Source organism: Sabethes cyaneus, chromosome 3 (genome assembly GCF_943734655.1).
Source record: "Sabethes cyaneus chromosome 3, idSabCyanKW18_F2, whole genome shotgun sequence".
Taxonomy (NCBI): domain Eukaryota; kingdom Metazoa; phylum Arthropoda; class Insecta; order Diptera; family Culicidae; genus Sabethes; species Sabethes cyaneus.
The window spans coordinates 131,917,105-131,942,236 of NC_071355.1; the positions used below are offsets into that span (position 1 = coordinate 131,917,105).

The 25,132-nt window shown below is 40.4% G+C and overlaps 1 protein-coding gene across 3 annotated transcripts in view; it reads right to left on the reverse strand.

The window, feature by feature from the left end:
- The window catches only part of LOC128744253 (sushi, von Willebrand factor type A, EGF and pentraxin domain-containing protein 1), a 119,046-nt gene that overhangs the window by 43,121 nt on the left and 50,793 nt on the right, over nucleotides 1-25,132 (reverse strand). For all 3 annotated transcript variants that reach the window (XM_053841110.1, XM_053841109.1, XM_053841111.1), the window contains exons 13-15: nucleotides 24,308-24,473; nucleotides 4,063-4,308; nucleotides 2,942-4,000 (exon numbers count right to left, since the gene is read on the reverse strand). In XM_053841110.1, coding sequence (XP_053697085.1) covers nucleotides 2,942-4,000; nucleotides 4,063-4,308; nucleotides 24,308-24,473 — 1,471 coding nt within the window. The remainder of the gene's footprint in view (nucleotides 1-2,941; nucleotides 4,001-4,062; nucleotides 4,309-24,307; nucleotides 24,474-25,132) is intronic.

Here is a 25,132-nt window from a genome sequence, read left to right on the forward strand (position 1 = left end):
AGTTTAGAGTGATATAGGAAGTCCACGTTAAGTATAATAAGGGTAGTTCGTTAGGGAATTTAGTTAGAGTGTTAATGTAGTTGAAGCTAACATTAATAAAGCATCAAACAAGGGATTGTAATGGAGTTTAATTTAGTTGAAGCTACATACAGCTACACAAGTATGCACAAATTATTAACCGAGCCCACTCTGGAACATGCCACATAAAGTTGACCATGGGAAAAACATGGTGTTATCAGATCAACTCCACACTGTTTACATAATTGCCCCTGTGACTCAAATAGAGTAGGCCAGCAACACTTAGCACTAATGGTCGAACACTTTTTATACGGGTCACTTTGATTCAGTGCATAATTACACTTGACAAAGCTACAGCTGCGAGCATGGCCGTTTAGTGTTTCGTATTTTGATTTTTTCTGTTGTACGGATAAATTGTTACAGTCATGTGGGCGTTACTTCCCCCTTCCTGTGCTTCTGTCATCAGGTTCTTCTTTTGTCCCACTGTCACTTAAGGAAGAACCGTCCAAACATTTCGGAGTCTTCCCCCTGTCACTCCCCCCACTCTTTTGTCAACCCCTTCAGTTCTGATTCCCTTATATTAAGGAATATGTATGAAAGTTTGATGAATAATGGTCAAGGCGTTTCGGAGTTATCGTCTCCCCTACCTATTAGTCCCACCCGGTGACCGGACGAGAACCATAAATATGATAGTCATACGAACGGTTGCCATACGTACGAATGCCACATAGACGAATGCCATAATGTATGTTTGCCATAATGGACGGGAGCCATACAGACAGATGCCATAATGTATGTTTGCTATAATGGACGGGAGCCATAATGTACGTTTGCCATAATCCATACATTCAACGTTTCCTAGATGAATCAGGGCGAGCCGGCCGTAGGCAACGGCGAGTGTTCGCCGGTGACCCGCTGTCGGAAACACAGGCCACTGCAGGGAGGGGGGCAGCCCCCCGCACTGTTAACTATGTTGTTCACATGCCCAATACTCAAACAACATATGTTCGTTCGAAAATATTCGAGAAATTTAGGAAAATTGAGCTACTCTGCTATTGGTTTCACGTAATGCTAATGGTAGACGTAATTCCTCGTATAATCAATCAGCATAGTAACCTATTTATTTTTGTAGCTTTATGCCAAGTTATGTGAATAATCGTTCAAAAAAACATTCTGTTTATTCGCAAAAACTGGCGTTCGCATTTTTTAAACACAATAAATGAGGAATGAATCATAAAACCCCATCAGTCCTGTTTTGATTAATAAACTCTACTAAATTGACAGATTATTCGATTGAAAAAGTTTATAGCAAAGATTATATGGCTTTAAACGTGTTTCACGATAAAAATGCGTTTTCTCAACAATCATGGCGCTGGTCGTTACGTCGACTATGCATCCATAGGTAGATTACTTGTTGAAAATTAGTAGAAGCGTTTTACATCACTCATATATCTGTTTTGAAAATACGGTGAAAAGAATTTACAAAATATATTTCGCTCTTCCGTAATTTAATGTAATCCCGTCAAGCGTTTGGCGGGGTAAAAGTGCGATTCACGGACGGGGCAAAAGTGCGATTCATGGACAAGGCAATAATGTATAGCTAATTATATACAGTAGAGTGTCCCAAAATAGCACTATGTCAGAAAACCCGCGGGCTCACCCCTCAAATGATAGCTTAGGGTGTCACAACAAAACTTTTATATGTCGTCAACATTGGTTGCCGCGTTCTAGGGGTCGCACATTATGTTTTATAAAAAAAATGGCATTTTTCAGGAGTAAATTCAAAAAAATAATTTTAGAAATGTTAAAGTATGTGAAACAAGGTACTTAACTATTTTTTTCACAATCATTGAAATCTGATGCATTCATAAAAAAAATTATGGTGGCATGTCTGGAATCATATTTGGTTACAAAAATTTATTGAATTCGGCAAAAATTTAAAATTGTCGAAATTCTTTTGAAATAAATGTCAAAACAGGGTATCGAACAATGTCTCAGAGCAACGTAGCTATACTGTATGGATGAAAATTCTATGATGAACAGCTTTGTCGAAGATAGTATGGACGTATGTTCAAATCTTGCTGAGATATTTACGATTATATGAAGGGGGAACAGAACACATTTCTGTAATTTTCAAATTTTAGCAGTTTTATGTGAAAGAGGTGAGTGACAAAACTTGAACTATTTATTCTAAACGTTACTTGCGTTTTTAATAATAGGAAATATGCACTTTCCAAACAATTTGGCACTATTTAGGGTCAAGAATCAAAAGGACGTATTTATTTTATTAGATACTATGTTTGAAAAATCGTATCTCGGAAACTAGGTTTGCTCCAAAATGATGTCTGAGCGTGAGTTTTAGAAAAAGGGCACCGAACTTAGGATTTTTTCATGCTGACCTGAAACGAACAAACTGACAAAATTTGGTTCAAATCCGAGAAGGTCGATTACAAGTTTATACTTTTTCTCGGTCACTTGACATGGAATGACCCATATATAGGTAGATAGATTCATGGGCTATATGATCACTATAGGATTACGCCTGTACTATAGCGCTATAGGATCGACTACGCCTGTCAATATAGCAAATTGGTCCTAGATTTAGATTTCAAACATCAGTATTTCTCAATAATTATGCATATACAATGCTGCGCAGCCAATTACAGAAATCTAGAAAGTGATGATACTTGGAACCTGCAACATAGTGCGAAGGTTCCTGCACTTCCATAACTAATCCTAGTGAAGCAAATGATTAAAAACTGAAGAAAACCTTTTGGAAAATTGGTTATCCCAAGGTAAGGTAAAGATGCCAGTAATACTGCTGGGAAGTGAGTAACTCCGGTAATAATTGCAATGATAAGAAATTATGTTATCACTAAGAATTATGATGGTAATATTAATTGTAACAAAAATTTTAAATTACCTTTTAATTGGGATTTCCACATTTATAGCATAACTGCTTAAATCGTGCTTTGAAATCTGTCGCTTCACTATGTCATTAGTATGATAGTGGTGGTCACATTTCACATCAACAGTTAACTCTTTGCATTCACGAGATCCTTCGTTAGAGAAACTGCAGAAATTCCAATCTCTGTTCAACGAGTTGATTGCGTTCTTAACTTTTTGTCTTAAAACACCTTGTCCTGCTTCATTACATAATACGTCGGACGGGAAGAGCATCTTTATTTTCATAATTCTTTGCGCTGGTCTAGCTGGGGAACAGGACGGGTAAACAAGCGGCCTTGTTGGATCTTTAGTTGGTCTCCAAAATCCTTCGACGCCGCATGTGTAGAATTCTGGAACAGTTTCCGAGAATTTCATGCCCGGATTGCATGAAATTGAACATACTTTAAAGTGACCACCAGAGCCCCAATCCTTACAGTGCTGTGTCCCTCCAATCGGATCAGACAATGGTGGGCAGAAATTTGCCGATAAAGTAATTGCGAAGCTGCAACTAGCGGTATTTCCAGTAGCATCATAAGCAATATAGGTAATCTCATAGCTTCCCCATAAAAAGCTTTGTCCAGGACGTCTCCCGTTCCGTTCAATAATTTTTGTTACTCTAACATTATCGTTAAAATGTGGTTCATCCCAATTAACAATTGATGATCCATTTTTAGCTATGATCCATAAATCTTCCGGGCAGTATTGAACTTTTGGTGGCTCTCTGTCGTTTTCTAACTGGTTACATTGAGAACCTGTGTAACCGGGCTTACATTTTTTTTTCCCGCAGGTAGATGGTACTGAACGCTCGATACCTCCGGTACTGTCTTCATATCCTGCCCAGTTGAGAATTAAATTTCGATACAAAACAGGTTCACTCCTACAATCTCTAACTTGCTTTTGAATCTCAGATGTTACATCCAGCGCTCTGCTCCACATTTGAGCTTTGGTAATTCTACCTTGAAATCCAGCGTCGTTATATTTGTCAGTGTCAGTATTGTTAGATAAGACCGCTGGTCGACCTAACACGACCCACGCACTAGAAAAAGTAGTTGAAATTAAGCGTTAAATAAATGATTATATATCCTGAAAGTTACTTACTATGTTGGAAATAGGCGTCCTGTGCCATATTCTGTACGGCCTGCGATTAAACCTTCTGTAATTAATTGTAACTGTCCAGTTTTACCATCCCAAACAATAGCAACGTGGTGCCATTGACCATCATTGATTGTAGTGTATTCTCTAAATGCTAAGAAAGCATCTTGTATATCTGGGAATAACGAAACCTGTACTCCACTGGAATGCGCTTGTAATATGATGCGTCTGTTCAAAATGTTATGCGAAGAGCTGAAAAATTTTCTGATTAGATTTTTTTCCAATAAGTCATTTAACAAAATAATTTTAAAAAAACTTAAGTGCAAAAGTCTGATTTGAATAAATTATCATACATATCATTTATTGTCAATATAACTTATTTATACTACTTTTGGGCGAACATTTATTAATTAGTAATTGGGTATAAAATGGGGAAAGCAACTGAGAAAAAGCGTCAAATATAGCTATGGCCATTTCTAGTTGAGGACTAGCGCCACGTGGCCGAATAGCTAAGCGCGATGTTGAGATAATGGATTCCAAATTCACTAGGGTAAAGCCGTTAGTGTCGAGCCACTATTATGGTCAGGCCATCTTTTAGACGAGTACCAGCATTGTAAAGCTTCTTACAGCTTACTTTGCACAATATTGTGATTTTCAATCGTGTGTTCAAAACACGCGTACCGAATTCACTAAACCTTATAAAACACGTTTTCCAGGCACAATGAACTTTTCTTCAAGAAATGATTCATAAAATGCAGTTATCGAGATAAATATTGTAAATATATTAAGTGTGTCGTGTTCCATACAAAGGCATAGTCCTGCAAGAACAGCAATGGCATGAAAGCTAGATAAATTCGTTTCTGCAGTAATTCTACTTGCATACAGTAGGAAACCCGTGAGATGGTGGCGGCTACCCCAATACATACATATATAGGGTAGGAAGGGGCAAGATGCCCACCCTTCCAAAAATCGTTATATACGCTATAAAGGTATATAATTAGTAACCGTACACGTAAATAAACACTACATCTAACAATAATTCAAACAATTACAAAAATAAAATCATTGAACTCTTCGATAACATAAAAAGTAGATCGATGATTAAAAATAGTGCATTTATTATAAGATTACGCAGCCATAAAATAAGGTTTTAATCATGATTTTAAAAAAATTTTCATTTAACGAATGAGTTATCGTGTCATTGATGTTAGTGATGAATCAGATGTTCATATTGCAGCAATTATGCAGATAATGTAGGTATTTACCACAAATTGCTTTTAAAAAATATATCTACTTGTGGGCTCAAAGGTGCACCGCTTTCTAGACCAAGATTGCCACTCTGAATTGCATAACCATAAACTTAAATCAGCAACAATCGCTGCATAAAATATTTGTAACGGAATAAACATGCATATTTATTCGTTTTCGATAAAAATACATTGTTTAACATTTCTGTCTAATAATGACCACAGAGGAATACATACATTCAATGAACAACTTTTTTATGGTTAACTATAGTTATAGTTTATAAACACTCCAAATTATTCAAATAATGTTTAATATAGGGCTGCTTGAAACCATAATATTCATTATTTAGATTTTATGTGAAATACAATGAAGGTTCAATAACTTTTGGAAAGGATGGTCATCTTGCCCCGTAGGTTGGTAAAATTCCCAAAAATCAATAAATTTTTGCTCGTAAATATTTGATATGTGTTATAACTTTTAGCACCCAATATACATACAGGTTATAGAAAAGAATGCAAAAGATAACCTAGCGAGGGTTTTGAGCCCTTTGGTGTAGATTTCTTCGGATATATTGATAGTGAGCTTAAGGTGGGCATCTTGCCCTATGCTACCCTACAACATTTATCAATTAGTAATTTCTTCCGCATTTTTTGAAAGTATATCACATGGTGTACTCTGTATAATTAACAGCACATTATCTCACTGTGCTGTAAAAGCTACCTTAATGGATGAAAATGAACTAGCGCGCTGTATCGGAAAATGTTAAGGGAAATTGCAAGAAACTTGGGGACGATTCAAAAATGACGTTCACTAAATTTCTGCTTTTTAGACCCCCCCCCTCCCCCCTCTGTCCGATTGTGTCACAAAACTCAACCTCCCCCTCCCCTTTTGAACGTCACACAAACCTAAAATAGAAATAAAAAGCGTGTTAAAAGTAAAAAGTGTTTTATAAAAATAGCTTAATCTTTTAAGAAGTAGTGTAAGATTAAAAAACCCGAATTAATCCACCTAGCGGCGTGACCTAGCCTTTCTACTGCCACAATAATCATTATTTAATTTCTCAGAAACATCTGAACAGAAAAATAATGTTAACACAAAAGATAATTTTTGCAGACTTGAATGAATAAATATAGAAAATTATAAATTAATCCTCTAACGGGTCTACAGACGGCCTTAACTTTCGGGCTTCAGAGCCACATACGAAACTTGTTTTGAATTGATAAAAAAGAAGAAAAACAAAAAGTTATTTATATCCGTTAATTCTACTACTGTGTTTTATTGATAAATACGTATTTCGGTCTCGACGTGTGACCTTCATCAGTATCTAACTAACTTACACTGGTTTGTTTTGAATTGACAATATGAAATATGTGTTCATAGCAGATGTTTTGATATTTTGATATTAATACCATGCGTTCAAAAGTTAGCATCTTTGAAAAACAAGAATTCAGAAAAATTATTATTATACTTCACTTTTGAAGAAATAGGATATGTACAACAAAATGATTAATCTGAAGATTTTACTATTAGTTTGTTTGGCTTCAATTTTGCAACATATCTGAATTAGAAAAAATAACTGATTAGAGCATTAGATATGAAAAAGAGAAATTTCTTAGCTGGTGCTCCTTCAGATAATTATTTTTGCAAACAAATCAAAACTTGAGCCTCTTTTGAATGTACTTTCATGAAAAGATAGTCATTAGCCTGATCGCATCGTTCTTACAATGTTAGAGGGTTAGGAAAACAAGAAGAAGTCGAAAAATAGTGCAAAAGCTGCGCCATAAACATGCTTGAGAATGAAAAATATGATCGACATGATTTCCAGCGCTTGTCATTTTGGATTTATTTATTAAAACATGATACATGACATAAGACATCTGTCCTTTAAAATGTCACTAACGAAAACAAATCTTACAAAATTACTACCGTGCACCGTTTACTTCCTATTTTGCAAATAACATTTCTAAGCTCTAATATCTAATGATTGAAAAGAACATCTATTGATGCGCAAAATTTGTTTGAAATTTTTATAAATTTATTTGGAAAAATCAACTCACTAGTATTTTTAATCCTATACACCACTTTACCGACATGCTTAAATTAACTGCTTTTTTTCGCTTTTTGCTTTTCTTGTACAATTGTGAGTAACAGCAAGTGAAGAAAATGACAATTGAAATCTGAAATCAAAGAAAGAAAAATCTTTTCGATTGAATCCCACTATTTAATATTTATTTGCAACAGATACGTAGTTCGCCTACGACGTGCAGGCTTCATCAGTGTCTTATTTCAAAGCGTATACGTATCTGTCGCGAATGAATATTAAATAGTGGAATTTAGTCGGTAAAAGCTTTTTTCTTTTCTTTAATTTCACAGTTCGTATTCCACTAAGAGGCTTCAAAAACTTCAGACAATTGAAATGTTTCTCACTTTTCTTGAATTTCAATGCAAATTAGAAAATTGCAAATTGTCATCACATACACACGTACATACATACATACATACATACATACATACATACATACATGCACATACATACATACATACATACATACATGCACATACATACATACATACATACATACATACATACATACATACATACATACATACATACATACATACATACATACATTCATACATACATACATACATACATTCATACATACATACATACATACATACATACATACATACATACATACATACATACATACATTGAATACAATCAACATTTGATTGATATGTTTTGATTTCACACGTTTTAACGGTTTAATATACGGTGCTCAAGTGTTAAAGTTTAAATAACTTTTGAATGAACCGTCCGATTTTAAATAACTCGGTTTCGTTTGATAGATCTCAGCAGTAATTTTCAAATAATAATAAAATGTGTGATGTTTTTCATTGAATTAATGTTAATGTTTATATGTTTCAAAAATATGTTTTAAATACTATTTTTTCACATTTCTTTATGTAACTTTCAAACTACAAGTCCAATCGTCATGAAATTTGGAAGTTAAGGGTTTGCAAGACTCCTCTTTCATATGCAATCAATTTTGTTCAAATCGGTTAAGGGACCTGTGAGATAATGAAGTCCCATATTTTTCGTATTTTTATACATAACTTTTGAACTAAAAGTCCGATCAAAATGAAATTCAATAGCAACCTATGCGACACCTAGACCTTTCATTTGACACTAAGAACATTAAAATCGGTCCAGCCATTTCCGAGAAAAGTGAGTGAGATTGAAAGCGTTACATACCCACACACACATACACACGCACACACACACACACACACATACATACACACACATACATACACACACACACACACACAGAAAATGCTCAGTTTTCGAAACTGAGTCGAATGGTATATGACATTCGGCCCGCAGGACCTTCTTTCCATTTCCGGTTTTCCAAGTGATTTCTATACCTTTATACTATATATTTATATAGTAGAAAGGCAAAACCATAGAAAATAACAATCGCGTATTGTCTCAAAAAAAAAAAAAAAATTAATTTCCAGATTTTTCCGGATAAACTGATCTCAAAGTAATCTTTTTAACGAAATTATAAAAAGATTCCACGTTTTGCTAACTTTCTCCACCCAGCGAGTAGACTTTTACTGATTTTTTTTACCGAATTGCTGTATGTAATTTTATTAGTAAAAAACATTTTTATGGACACGATTTATGAACTGTGAACAAAGGCTCTAACAACTTTCAATTGCAAATCGCCACAAATCAATGAAGAAATGAAGTTTTGGTTTCAATTGAAGAGCACCGCTCCGCTTTAAAACAGCTTCAATCTGCATCGGCGAGGCATCGTGACGGTAGCTTTTAAAGTTTATTTTGTACTTATCTATCAAATATTTGGTAAAAGGCTAGAAACTTTGATTGCAAATGAACTGAAAATGATTTACATATACCCTTTAATGTAACGCATGGTATAATTAATCTAGTGTAACATAGGTAAATCGTGCCCGACTTTCGGCGCCGTCAGCTGAAACAATTACCAGCATCAATTGAAGCTTGCTTGAAAGATTCTGTTCAACAAATGAAACAAGTTGCTTTTTGAGTGAAGAGAAGATCAGGAGAGAATCAGCTTTATTTATTCGTTTCGACGATGTCGGGTCCTCTTGCGATCTTCTGAAGTAAGATAAATTCGAAAATCGAAATAAATCGATGAGTTTTTGTAGCCTTTTTTCTTCGGCGGATGTCACATTTGCCTAGACCCCCTCCCCCCTCTGTCACAACCTGTCACAAAATTGATACCCCCCTCCCCCCCATAAGCAGTGGACGTCATTATTGAATGATCCCTTGTATTGATGCTAAGTTCTTTTTATAGATTTTGATTTGTTATTGGATAAAATGGTTTGTCCAATCAAAGTGGTGTCTGGAACAAAGCTGTAGATACTAAAATTGCTGTTTGCATATGTATACCGTAAAAATTTTTTGTTTCAAAAATATGAAAATAAAATTAAAAAGTTCATTTTATCTCAAAAAGTTCGATTTTAAAAAAAATTATTTTTTGACACATAGAGATAACAATGTTTACTAAAATTTTGTCACAGTCTCATGATAAAAAGTAGGGTAGTTGATCGAGTGAGTGGGTCTATTTAGTGAGTTTTAGGACCACCTCTCACACTCCTGCTTAATTTAGTCGTCATTTATAAATAATATGTGGCGATGTTACTATTTCTACATTATCAGTACTTTAAAAAAGTAGAATTGATGAAACTTTTATTAAATATATCGTTTTTTGCCAAAGTTTTTTTTGATCTTGAGTGGACCCAACATGATCTTGAGTGGACCTATTTCTAATTTTTGAATGGACCTAAATTGGGATTGTCATAGTTTCTTCCATGTAAATGAACAAAATAATGTTGGGGAAGAATAAATGCTTAATGCGAGAAATGTAGATTCAGGCAAACTGAAAATTTTTGATATTAGGCCAAAAATATAGACTTAGCGAAGGTGAGAGTCGAACTCACAGCTCCCAATCTCTAGTTGAGCGTGTTGTTTAACCAATTACACCACTAAGCCGTCTTAGTGAGAAAAATGAAAAGAAGACGAAAAGATAGCTAAAAATATAAAATTTTGTCTTCTTTTTCTTTTTTCGCTGGCTGTATTTCGTTTGCAAAGCTCAAAAGTTATAAGTCTTTGCCAAGCTCCTACCAACAAAACAAAAAAAAGTTTGATCCAATACGTTGTGTAGTTTCTGAGAAAAACGAGGTTTTTTAGGTGCGCCGTTTTATTCCATCGAGGTGATCAAAAATAAAAATTGTGATGAAAACCACATAATTGCTACATTTATTTTGAATCGATTGGTATTCAAACCATCAAAATTCGTTCATAATTGGTAGCGATATTAGCATTCAAAATCGTTCATTTTCTGAGACGGTCACATTTTTTATTTCTAAGAGATGTAGTCCTACGTCAAATGCAGGAAATTCCCCCTAAATTGAGCTTAAAGAAGAAATATGGAAAACAGAATCTTTTCCTACATTCCACTTTACTAGGCAAATCAAATATCTAAGTGAAGAATTTCGGTAATTTAAGTTAGGTTATTGGCCGATGACTCAAGACTACCGTTTATAGATCAACTGGTAAAGACGTTGCGATATTCCTGCAAAGCCGCATATGGGAGTGTAATTAACAGATTGGCGCTTTAGTTCTCGCCGAAGAAGAAAAATCACAAAAAAGCAATCTGGAAACGTCAACAGAGTACGCTATATAAGGATAACAGAGAGGAAAGATAATAATGGATGAATACATATTTTTCCAACCTAATTTCAACCTCCCAGTTGGCCTCGAGGTAAGACGCGGGTCTAATAAGCCAGTCGTCGTATGTTCGAATCTCGGCTGGCAGAGGCTGTTAGAGTCAATCGGATCGTAGCATTGACCCCGCACTGTCCTGTATTCTAACAGCTGGTTGCGAAGTCTGTCGTATAGAAAAAACAGAAGGTCAAATTTCGATAACGGAATTAGCACCCAGGCTTTGCTTTTTACATATTTTTCCTATTTTTTACGTTTAGCGATTGAGCGTTACGCAAGAAGCGTTACGTTTTATGAATTGTAAAATTGCCTCAAATTCAAACTTTATTCATATTTTTGTTTCTTATTTTATGCTATTCAATTCGCCTTATTTCATCATAAATTTACCGTTATGTGTGCGACAGGGTACCCGGGTACCTTTTCATTTTTAAAATAGTTATAACTCATTCAATTTAAAACATACGTCATTGAAATTTTGCGACATCGTAAAACTCGTTGAACTTAAGTAATTGAGGTAATTTGGTGTATATCCATAAAGGGGATTAGCAATGAGAGACACTTGAATTTTTTATTACGTAGGAGGGCGACAAGGGTACCCGGGTATCCATGATTTGCTATGTCAATAACTTTGGCTATTTTGAACCGATTTGGATTAAACCAGTGGCATTTGATTCGTACATTTATCTAGTTTTGATTAGGTAAAGCATTTGGTCATCAAATGACAAGCAGTTCCCGGGAATCGGTATTTCCGGAGCAACGTTCGGTAAAAGGTGGGAAGCCGCTTGTTTTGAAAGAATATCAGTTTTCTGCAAAACTATTAGCTTTGAACTTGACATTGTTGACCCTTTTTTCACCTAATGATACAAACTGGTCACTTTAGAACGCATTGGCCCTTCCAGAATTGGGTTACTGTAGGGTTACAGATGACCAGTTGCCAGCGCCTAAGCCAATATTAGAATTGGTATAGCGGATCTTTTAGATGTTTGGTCTGATATGGTCAGTTTAGTACTGATTGATAATTTCTGGGAACTGGTTCCGAATGTATAACGGATGGTTCTACGTGTGAATTGTTCCAAAAATGCTAAGCATTATCTTGAATCCTACGGTATCATCTGTGCCCCCGTAGAAACCATTTTCGAAATAACGAATCAAAGTACATCGAAATGTAAAAATGTGTATCGACCCAATTCCAAGAACTTTGATACCCATATTGCTAGGTTTTACCTCCAATCCTAGACTGGCCACCCATGACCCCACAGGAACCTACTTCGGAATGGCCAGCCTGATTCATCTCATTATATGAAATAGTTCACTGTATGAATTTCAAGAGTTTTGATATCCGCTTGACTGATGCTCCTGCAATACAATCAGTTCTCTACCTCACAGCGTAGGGATGGGAACTATCATTAAAAATCGTTACTGATAACTATCAGTAATTTCAATACGTTACTGATAACTATCAGTAAATGTCAGTAATTTTACTCATCAGGGCATTGAAGCAAAAAATAGTAAATTGTGATATTATAACTGCGTTCTTCATTGTAAGTTTACTTTGTAATTTACCAAGCGGGCTTTATGGAGGCTTGCGCAATTACGGACCAGATTTTTACCACCCAGCAGATATGTTGGGAGCACATCGTGCCTACGGATGACAAGAACCAGTCGATCAAGACCAGCAATTGCACTTATTGGTTGAACACGGCTTCCCAGATAAACTGACGCTACTGATCAGAGCTATTGGATTGGACACCCTTCGATACGCGGCGAGGGCTGAGACAAGGTTAAAAGATGACTGATATCATAGCTAGGAGGTTGGTAAACGGCTAGATAATGCGGAATATAGACCCCATAGTGGTCGTTAGCCTCTTATCCAGCAACTCCGATCCCGACCTCCTCGTGGTACCAGCCGGAATACGAGCAACCTTAGCGGAGATCGGGTAACCAACCCCGGTGGAAACTAAGGTCGTATACTAACCGGGAAGAAGGTATAGTGCGTCTCGGCACTATGAGATGGCAGCCCCATCGCGAGACTCGGTAGTGTTGCCCCAGTACGGCTACACACCTAAACTAAACTTAACTAACAACATTCAAGCATATTCGGAGCGGAATATTCGGCATCGACCTAGGCGACGGAATAAGGACGACGAATGGAGACTCGGGACTTGGAACTGCAGATCGCTAAATTTCGCAGGTTGCGAGCGGGTGCTGATTGAACAGCTGGAACCCCGCAAACTCGGCATCGTAGCTCTGCAGGAAATCTGTCGCAAACGAGAGAAGGTATGGAAGATCCGTGGCGGAAAGGCCCAGTTTTACCAGAGTGGTGGCGCTACCAACGAACTGGGAACGGGCTTTGTAGTGCTGGGCGGAATGCAGGATCGCGTGATAGATTGGAAGGCGATCAACGAGAGAATGTGTGTATTGAGGATAAAGGGCCGTTTCTTCAATTATAGCATCATTAACGTGCACTGCCCGCACGAAGGTAGACCCGACGATGAGAAAGAAGCGTTCTACGCGAGGCTGGAGGCAACGTACGATAGCTGCTCGTCACGGGACATCAAGATCGTCATCGGGGATATGAACGCCCAGGTCGGTAGGGAAGAAATGTATAGATCGGTGGTAGGATCCCATAGCCTGCACACCGACACAAACGATAACGGCCAACGATGTATAAACTTCGCAGCTTCCCGAGGCCTGGTGATCCGAAGTACCTTTTTCCCGCGCAAGGATATCCACAAAGCCACCTGGAGATCACCTGACCAACGTACAATGAACCAAATTGACCACGTTCTCATAGAGGGCCGGTTCTTCTCTAACATCACGAACGTACGCTCCCGTCGGGGTGCGGATATTGATTCTGACCATTACCTAGTAGCAGTACATGTGCGCTCAAAGCTGTCCACCGTATACCGAACACATCAAAGCCGCCCTCCTCGGCTGAACATCAGGCAGCTAGATAACCCACAAGCTGCCGAGATCTACGCGCGAGTACTGAATGAGGCACTGCCTTCTTCCGATGAGTTAGGTGCTTCAAACCTCGAAGACGGTTGGGGCAGAATACGCTCGGCCATCGGAGAGGCCGCTACCGCGGCACTAGGTATTGAGCCTCGGAGTACACAAAATGATTGGTTTGATGGGGAATGCCAACAAGCGGTGGAGGAGAAAAAAAAACGCTTGGAAAAATTATCTAAGTATTGCCACTAGAGAGAACCTGGTCAAGTACCGACGAGCTAGGAACCAGTTGACCACGATCCTGAGGAGGAAAAAGCGCCAAAAGGAGGACAGAGATCGTGAAGAATTAGAGCAACTATTCCGAGCTAATGACACGCGCAAGTTTTATGAGAAGGTGAACCAAACTCGAAAGGGCTACACACCGAAACCTGACATGTGTAGGGACGAGGGAGGGAATCTAATTACAAACGAGCGCGAGGTGGTCGACAGGTGGAAGCAGTTCTTCGATGAACACCTCAATGGCGAAGTCGCAGAAGGAGGCGGAACGGAAATTAACCTAGGAGCGCCCATGGATGATAGTGATGTCCTAGCACCTGATCTCCAAGAAGTCAAACGAGAAATCAGGCTGCTGAAGACCAATAAAGTCACTGGGAAGGACCGCCTACCGGCAGAGCTTTATAAACATGGCGGGGAAACGCTAGCAAAGACTCTACACTGGGTTATTTCGAGGATTTGGGAGGAGGAAAAGCTACCGGAGGATGGATGGAAGGAGTGGTTTGTCCCATCTACAAAAAGGGTGATCGGCTAGACTGCTGCAACTATCGTGGTATTACGCTGGTAAACGCCGCCTACAAGGTACTCTCCCAGATCCTGTTACACCGGCTGTCACCGATAGCACAAGGTTTCGTAGGGAATTATCAAGCGGGTTTCATGGGGGCTCGCGCAACTACGGACCAAATGTTTACTATCCGACAGATCTTGCAGAAATGTCGGGAGTACAACGTGCCCACGCATCACATCTTTATCGATTTCAAAGCAGCATACGATACAGTCGATCGAGACAAGCTATGGCAGATAATGCACGAATACGGTTTTCCGTACAAACTGACGCGACTGATCAGAGCTACATTGGATCGAGTGATGTGTTTCGTACGCATCTCTGGGACACTTTCGAGTCCCTTCGAGACGCGACGAGGGTTGAGACAAGGTGACGGTCTATCCTGCATGCTGTTCAACATCGCTCTTGAGGGGGTGATCCGACGAGCGGGCATTGAAACGAGAGGCACGATTTTTACCAAGAGTAGCCAACTTCTAGGCTTTGCAGATGACTTCGATATCATTTCCAGGAACTTTGCGACGGCGGAGGCAATCTACGCCAGACTGAAAGCGGAGTCTAGGAGAATTGGGCTAAAAATAAATGCGTCGAAGACCAAATACATGAAAGGAAGAGGCTCAAAGGAAACAAATGCGCGCCTCCCACGGACGGTAACCGTTGACGGCGACGAACTAGAAGTGGTAGAAGAGTTCGTGTATTTGGGATCGCTGGTGACCGCGGACAACAACACTAGTAAGGAGATCCAGCGGCGCATCCAAGCGGGAAATCGGGCCTACTTTGCCCTTCGTAAAACGCTGCGATCAGGAAGCATACGCCGCCGCACGAAGCTAACAATGTACAAAACCATTATTAGACCGGTAGTTCTTTATGGACTTGAAGCCGTGACGCTGCTTACGGAAGACATACGCGCCCTTGCCGTGTTTGAGCGGAAAGTGCTGCGGACGATATTTGGCGGAGTACAAACTGAAAGCGGAGAGTGGCGGAGGCGTATGAATTACGAGCTACAGGCACTGCTTGGGGAGACTCCCATCGTACATCTAGCGAAAGTTAGCAGGCTACGGTGGGCCGGACACGTCGTAAGGATGCCGGACGACAGTGCGACGAAAACGGTCCTCTTCAACAACCCCACCGGCACCAGGAACAGGGGGGCCCAACGTGCACGATGGCTCGACCAGGTCGAAAGCGATTTGCGACTTCTGAGACGACTAGGAAATTGGCGACGAGTGGCCCAAGACCGAGTTGAATGGAGACGAGTGCTTGAAACAGCACGAGCCACCCCGGCTCTATGCTGCTGAAGAAGAAGAAGAATCATAGCTAGGAACCTTGCGATGGTGGAGGCAACCTATGCCAGGTTGAAAGCAGTAGTCTAGGAAGATCAGATTAATAATAAATACATCAAAGATCACATTCATGAAAAGAAGAGACTCCAAAGAACCAAACGCGTGCCTCTCACGGATGGTAACCCTTGACTGTGACGAACTAGAAGTGGTAGATGAACTCGTGTATTTTGGATTGCTGGTGACCGCGGACAACGCGGTCCCCGGTAAGGAAATCCAGCGGCGCATTCAAGTGGAAAATCGAGCCTACTTTGCCCTTCGCTCTACGCTACGATCAAGAAGCACACGCTACCGTACGAATCTGATAATGCACAAATCTTTTATTAGGTCAGTAGTTTCTTATGGAATCGTTAGGTCGCTCACGGAGGATATATGCGCCCTTGCCATATCCGAGCGAAAGGGTACTGCGGATATTTGGCGAAGTACTGAAAGCGAAGAGTGGTGGAGACGTATGAATCACGAGCTACAGGTATTGTTTGGAGTTAATCCCATCGTGCATTTGGCGAAAGTCAGTAGGCTATGGTGGGCCATATACGTCGTAATAATGCCGGACGATAGTGCGACGGAAACAGTTGTCTTCAACAGCCTCACTGGCACCGGGGCTCAACGTGCAAGATGGCACGATCACGTCGAAAGTGATTTGTGACTTTTGAGACGATTAGAAAATTGGCGACGAGTGGCCAAAGTTCGAGTTAAATGGAGGCGACTGCTTGAATCAGCACGAGCTACCCCGGCTTTAGGCTACTGACGTTGACTACGATATATTGTGTCATCCACGTTTATCGTACGCAACTACCGCCCAATAAGTTTATTCTAACTAATTTTTCTAACGGGACAACGTAACTATATCAGTAAATATCAATAATAGCGAAACCTTACTGATACTTAGTGATATTATTGCTTACTGATAACTATCAGTAGTTAATGATAGTTTTCCCATCCCTATCACAGCGGAAACTCTGTCGGAATTCCGGATTTTCGGGTCCCGTATGTCTTTTAATGGCCAAACGGCAAAATCTTATATATAAAAATGGATTTCTGTCTGTCTGTCGGGATGTTCCTTATAGAATCGAAAACTACTGAACCAATCGGCGTGAAAATTTGCATGTAGAGGCTTTCGGGGCCAGGGAAGGTTCTTATGATGGTTAGAGACTCCTCCCCCCACTAAGAGGGGGGGTCACATACAAATGAAACACACATTCCTGCATAACTAGAGAACTAATCAAGCAAATGGAACAAAATTTGGCATGTGGTTGTTTTTGCTGACAAGAATTCTTTCTAGGGTAAATTGAGACGCCCTCCCTCTTCAGGAGTAGAATTATGACCCCTCTTCATACAAATGGGGGCTTCCATACAAATGAAATACAAATTTCTTTATAACTCGAGAACTAATCAAACAATGTTTGGCATGTGGGTGTTTTTCGATGCAAGATTTTTTTCTATGATGAATTAGGACCCCTCCCCACTTCAGGAGGGGGGGCTCCTATACAAATGAAAATCAAATTTTTTCATAACTCGAGAACTAATCAATCAAATGGAACCAAATTTAGCATGTGGGTGTTTTCGGAGACTAGAATGTTTTCTATGATGAATTAGGACCCCTCACCCTTTTAAGAGGGGGGGCTCCCATACAAATGAAATACAAATTTCCTCATAACTTTAGACCTAATCAAGCAAATGAAACTAAACTTGGCAAGTGGGTGTTTTGGGAGGCAAATTTTTTCTCTATGGTGCATTGTGACCTCTCCTCTCTTCAGGAGGTAAATTATGACCCCTTCCCCCTATAAAAGGGGACGCGCCCACACAAATGAAATATGTACAAATTTCCTCATAACTAGAGAACTAATCAATCAAATGGAACCAAATTTGGCATGTGGGGGGTTTTGGAGGCAGGAATTTTTTTTATGATGGTTTTAGTCGCCTCACCCCTGTGGTAGGGGGAGAAGGACTCTCATACAAATAAAACAGAAATTTTTGCCTAACTTAAAAACTGATGGAACTCGAGAAATTTTAGACACTTCCATAAAATATTAGTCAAAAACAGGATCACCACAAACTATCAATTAGGTTTATTTATTTTCCTAGGTTTACTGACCTCTATTATTTTCTTTCAGTTGGGTCCGAACGAGCGACAGCGAATTTATGGCAATACGAAGTTTGTCGGATCAGCTAGTACTAGATAAATTAACAAATCAAATAACACCTATTTCATCAAAATCGGTTTAAAATTGTTGATGTTATAACAATATCAATTTTGGGTACCCGGGGCCTTGCTAAAGGTGTTTTTTTGTCGAACACATAACGGTTAATTAAATTTTGTTTTTTCGCCTAAAAAATTACCATAAAGGAACGATAACTTTTACTGTGAATGAAAATTTTTTTTCGCGGAAAACTAGATTTTTTTTATTGTTAAGATACTTAGCAACCCGTCATTTTTATGGTAGTATCTCCGAAAACCATGAAAGTTATGGTGGACGACAATAGATTTGATATTTTGGCTATCTTTTTTGACGATAAATTTTATTGTTTTTACTGTATTTTGTATTCTGCTGTTACAGTAATTTTTATCTTCGTGTTATGGTTATTTTTTTCCGGGTAACTCATCTGCAATCCTCAATACGTTCCACAACATAGTGGTCTATATCCATGGAATTTGTAAATGTTAATAAATAATACAAAACTCCTATAAAATGGGTATTGGTGAAAGAGTGTGACGACTGAGTATGGAATATCGTGTTCTGATGCCATTTTGGAATCAAAGATGGCGACTGCCGATTTTCTGAAAATGACCGCATGTGACTGAAAGTAGTGGAAAATTCCTACATTATGAGTATCAGATGAATGGGTTCAACGAGCAGAAGGCAAATATTATGTTCCAATGTAGTTTTTTAGTTTTTCATTTCTTAATACACTCTTTTGAAAAGTTACTCTTGTCGAAAAAAATCAAGTTTAGTGGAAAATGAGTTCTTGCGTGGTACCCAACTTACTTACTTATGTGTCCATGTCCGCCGGTCCGGCAGAACAAAGGGATGAAATCAGAGATCTCCACTCCTGACGGTTACCCGCCATGGCTTTTATCTGTCGCCAGGACAGGTTCTCGTCTACAACCCGGATGTCGTTGGCTTAGCTCCGTTGCCATGAGCCTCTGGGTCTGCCTCTTCTACGCTGTCCTTGTGGATTCCAGTCGAGTGCTTCTCTGCAAACCTCGTTCGCTCCTTTCCTCAAGGTGTGTCCGATCCACTTCCACCTACGTTCACGAATTTCTGTGGCTATCGGCCGTTGATGATACCGACGGTGGAGTTCCTCATTGGATATCCAGTTATCAGGCCACCAGGCACGCATGATGTATCGCAGGCACCGGTTAATGAATACCTGCAGTTTTTGCGTTGTCTCTGCTGAGACGCACCACGTTTCGCAGGCATACTGCAGTACGGATTTAACGTTTGAATTAAAGATTCCAGATTTCGTACATAGAGTGATCTTGTTTGACCGCCAAATGTTTCGCAGACCTGCAAAGGCACCCCTGGCCTTCCTGATTCGTGTGGCTATATTAGTCTTGGTACCACCAACGGGCGTTGTTTGGTTACCAAGATATTGAAAGGCGTCTACCTGCTCAACTTGTTGTCCCGCTACTGTGAAGTTGGTGGAATTGTCATAGATTGACCATAGATTTAGTTTTCACTACATTGACTGTGAGACCTGCTACCTGGGAGCTCTCGGAGAGGTCGTCTAACTTGCTCTGCATATCGTTTCGGCGTTGTGTGAGCAAGACAATGTCGTCGGCAAGGTCGAGGTCATTTAGCTGCTCCATCGTTAGAGGATTCCAAGGCAATCCTCGATTTGGTCTGCTGTCAATTGCTCCAACTAATATCTCATCCATAACGATGAGAAACAGAAGCGGTAATAAAATGCAACCCTGTCTCACGCCAGCAGTAACCCTTATGGGGTCGGACAAGACGCCATCGTGCAAAACCTTGCACGAGAACGCCTCGTACTGAGCCTCGACGAGATGGACTAGCTTATCTGGAACTCCTATACGCCTAAGTGCGCCCCAGATGTTTTTGTGATTGAGTCGGTCGAACGCCTTTTCGAAGTCAACGAGCACCAGCAGAAGAGAGTCCTGGAATTCGTTGATCTGCTCCAATATAATGCGGAGCGTTGTGAAATGGTTTACACATGATCGGCCAGCACGGAATCCAGCTTGCTGCTGCCGGAGAGTAGCGTCGATCTTCTTCTGGATCCGGTTGAAGATTACCTTACAGAGTACTTTGAGAGTAATACAGAGCAACGTGATGCCACGCCAGTTACCGCATTCAGTTAGGTCTCCTTTCTTAGGCACTTTGACCAATATGCCCTGCATCCAGTCCACCGGAAAAGTTGCGGTTTCCCAAATATTGCTGAAAAGCTGATGCATCATCTGGGCTGACAAAGATGGGTCAGCTTTGAGCATTTCGGCTGAAATACGATCTATCCCTGGCCCTCTATTGGATTTCATACTCTTGATGGCTGCTACAATTTCATCCAGCGATGGAGCCTTCGAGTTCACGCGGTTTCTTCGACGAACTGTAGGCGTCATACGCTGCTGGTTTTGTTGGTCTCTGACGTTTGAAACTTGGAAGAGTTGTTCAAAATGTTCAGTCCATCGCTTAAGCTGTTCTGTACGGTCAGTCAATAGCTGACCATCTTGGCACTACTAAGGCGGCGAAAAATATCGTATAACAAACGGATATCACCATTGGTGGCGGCGGTTTCTCCTTGTTCGGCTAGGGAGTTAGTACTTCCCTCTCTTGTCCCGCTTACAAGCACGTTTAACAGTCCTCTCCAGTTCGGCGTATCGTTAACGGGCAGCTGTCTTAACCGATCTGGTCCGCGCTTGCTCAATGCTGGTTTTCGCCTCTGTCCGCTCGTCGATCTTCCTCCAAGTTTCATCCGAAATCGACTCCCTCTGCTCGCTGCGCACTTTGCCGAGGGTTTCATCACTGATCGTGATGAAGGCGTTCTTGATGCCGGTCCATTGCTCTTCGACGGTTCCACCAGGCGGCAACTCCGAGGCTAGAGATTCAAGTTGTTCGACAGAGGCCCTTTTCACCTCAGGATTCTCCAATCGGCGGATGTCGTAGCGGCATCCAACTTTTACCTCCAGTCGTTGGACACGTGCGGCGCGCAGACGTATCTCAGCGATATCAAGACGATGGTCGGATGCAATATCAGCGCTGCGTTTGTTGCGTACATCAAGAAGGCTCCTTTTCCATTTCCGGCTGATGCAGATGTGGTCGATTTGGTTTTCTGTTAGGCCGTCGCGGGCTACCCACGTGACTTTATGTACTGGTCTATGGGGGAAGAGCGATCCACCAATGACCATGTCGTTATTACCACAGAATTCTGTAAACAGCTCCCCGTTTTCGCTCATCTCTCCTAGGCCATGGCGTCCCATGACGCGTTCAAGGTCCGCGTTGTTTGAGCCAATCTTCGCGTTGAAGTCGCCCATTTGAATTTGGATGTCCCCCTTCGGGATTTTCTCAACCACGCTGTTCAGCTGGCTGTAAAAACTCTCTTTCTCCTGCAGGTCGGCAGCATCTGTTGGCGCATAGCACTGGATTGCCGTAAGGTTCCTAACCCGTGTTCTGAATCTGGCAACGATTATTCGCTCATTTACCGGTTCCCCCTTCATCAGGGCCGCATGTGCCCCTGGGCTCAATAGGAATCCAACTCCTCTTTCTCGAGTATCATTTTCACCTCGTATGCCAGAGTAGAGGAAGACTTGCCCGGATGATGTCTTGTGTTTGCCAGTACCCGGCCTGCGAACCTCGTTCAGCCCCAGGATTTCAAGCTTCAGGCGGCTAGCTTCCCTTTCAAGTTGAGCCAGCTTGCTCTGCTGGGCAAGGGTCAGTATATTCCATGTTCCGGCTGGCAAAGGGTGAACATGTGCATTCCATAACCTCTGTTCGTTAACTCCTATTCCTACTTCCACGAGTGCCGGCTGGGGTACGCAACTTCAATTGTCGTATGCTAACAGGAAAGGGGGCACAGTGGCTCCCGTCCACATTAAGATGGCAGCCCCATCAGCGGAATCTCTCTGGATTATTGGCAACGAGAGCGAAGATACCGGGCATAAAAATCATTTCGCTGGACAGTAATGGCGAATTGTAGGAGGATCATATGGCTGGTAAACGGCTGAATAATGCGTACCGTCGCACAGTGGCGCCAGTTAGAATAAAACTGAGACAAAACTAATAAAATTGGTAAAGTAGCATGGAACATGCATATTTTGTATATAACTGTGAACTAAATTGACTACTAAAACTTAAAGTTGTCAAATATTTAAAAAAATCAATAATTAGGGTGTCTCTCAAATAATTTTCTAAGAAAAGTTTTATAACTACTTGAACTATTATTTTTATTTTGTGTTTTTTTGCATTGAGATAATTAGGAGAAGTAGTAATGACCTTGTAACACTCAGCAATCCATAACGTTGAGCCAAATTTAAAAATAAATTTTGAATTTTAAAAATTGCTCTTTCTCCAGCCAATAACCATGTTTATTTACTAAAATTTGAATATCAAAGTGTCATTTCTGCTCTGCTGACGTGGTACTAACCTTTAACTGCTAAATGCTCACAGATTTACTTTAAAAATATCTGCAATAGTATTGTTAGAAGTAATTACAAAGCAGGATTGCCTAAAAACACATGGTTCTATAAATTTCAATATTTTTAGTCTTTGCGCAAATCTGCGCAAAATGCGGTTATGATTTTTGGAAAGTAGACTAAATTGTACATTAAATATGAAAAAATCACGGTTACCTTCCGTTCCCAAAAAAAGATGCTCAACTTTGAAAATGCGAAGACACATGTGTGTTACTATTTTGAGATTTGTAGCAAATATATTTTAGAGTGGACTTGATTTTCGTCAATCTGCAAAATAAGGTGCTAATCTATAACCATTTCAATACCAAATCACGTTTTCTTTGTATCCAAATATCTAACAGGATACGATTAAAAACAGTTTTTCAAAACTTGCGTTGATTGAAAAATATGGGAAGTTGTCACTCAAACCTCAGATTCAAAAAAATCTACAAAAAGCTGTATCATTCCCAGTGCTCTGAAACTTTAGAATATAGTTATTTAGTCTGTCTACTTTCATAGAAAAATAATACTTCATGAAAAACTTCAACTCCATTTTGGGTGTTTTGTCCCAGTATTTTCCACTGTGCGTCGGTGCCTAGTGCACGTGTAGGCATAAAATAGACCCTACAGTGGTTCATAGCCTCTTATTCAGCAACTCCTATTCCTACCTCCTCGTGGTACCAGCCGGGATACGAGCAACTTTGGTGGAGATCGGGGAACCAACCCCGGTGGAAGCCAAGGTCGTATGATGACAGGAAAGGAGGGCTCTTTCGAGCTTCGTTTGCCCTCTGGCGAAACAGGGGGCTCGTGTAGCAGGCTTTGCAAGCCGTCACCACGAAAAATACTAAAGCACGGAACGAAGAACAAATAAATTCTAACTGGAACAATCGGAATAGACCCACGTGACGAAAAAGGACAATGGATTGGAAACTCGGGACGTGGAACTGCCGATCTCTCAACTTCCAAGGGAGCACTCGAGTGCTCTTCAACGTATTGAAGAGCCGCAAGTTCGACGTCGTAGCGCTGCAGGAGGTGTGCTGGAAGAGCTCAACAGTTTTCGAAACTGAGTCGAATGGTATATGACATTCGGCCCCCAGGACCTTCTTTCCATTTCCGGTTTTCCGAGTGATTTCTATATCTTTATACTATATATTTATATAGTAGAAAGGCAACACATCAGCACTTGGCAAAATAGCGTTTGGCGACCATCTAATGTTTCTCGGAGGCCGCAAACGAATTGAAGAAAGTTAAATGAAATGTTTCTCGGTCAACTTCGGCAAGCGTTCATAATTGAAAATTACTTTTCTCGTTAAAACTTTTAGTTAATTGCCTAAAACGTAACACTAATTAGGGGGAAGTCGTGTACGACCGGACAGGCCTCTATGCTCGAAAACTAGCGATTTCTCAGTGATCAGAAGTAGTCGGTCTCAGCTGGCTTAGTGGGTATGGAAGTATATTTTACTTATTACTGTAAAACTTACTTGGTAGCATAAACGGAGGCGAATATTCCAGTATCATCTTTTTGTCCGAACTGCACCCACAATGCAAACGTAAAACTATCTGGAGATCCAGTATAGAATGGCACAACTTGAGCTGCTGATGATCGGGAGGGATCACTGAAGTATAAATCATAATCTACTTGAATCGCTGAAAAACGTGAAAACAATATAATTGTTTGAATGTTCAATTTGGGAATTGGTGAGAAAATATATTGTACCCAGAAGTGACATTGTTCAAAATTATCGTACTTTGGATCGAAGGATCCTAAAATTTCATGGAACTCCAGGAGAAATTTTTCGGTTTTCCCGGACATAAATGAAACGTTTGTTGGATTATTATTTAATATGGTTTTGTCTTGAAATTCACTTCTGGGTTAGAGATCATTCATAAATGACATAGCGTGGAGCGCTACGTAACGCTATTTTGTAGACGGATTTCACGCCAACTCGTCTATGGAGTTGCCAGCAGCCTCTTAGAATTGCGCGCGTGCCTCTGTGTGCGTGCGTGCCTCTGTGTGCGTGTGTGTGTGCGTGCGTGTGTGCGTGCGTGTGTGCGTGCGTGTGTGCGTGCGTGTGTGCGTGCGTGTGTGCGTGCGTGTGTGCGTGCGTGTGTGTGTGTGTGTGTGTGTGTGTGTGTGTGTGTGTGTGTGTGTGTGTGTGTGTGTGTGTGTGTGTGTGTGTGTGTGTGTGTGTGTGTGTGTGTGTGTGTATGTGTGTGTGTGTGTGTGGGTGTGGGGGTGTGTGTGTGTGTGCGTGTGTGTGTGTCTTAAGAAAACTAGGACTTGCAAAAAAAGATCTATGAATGAC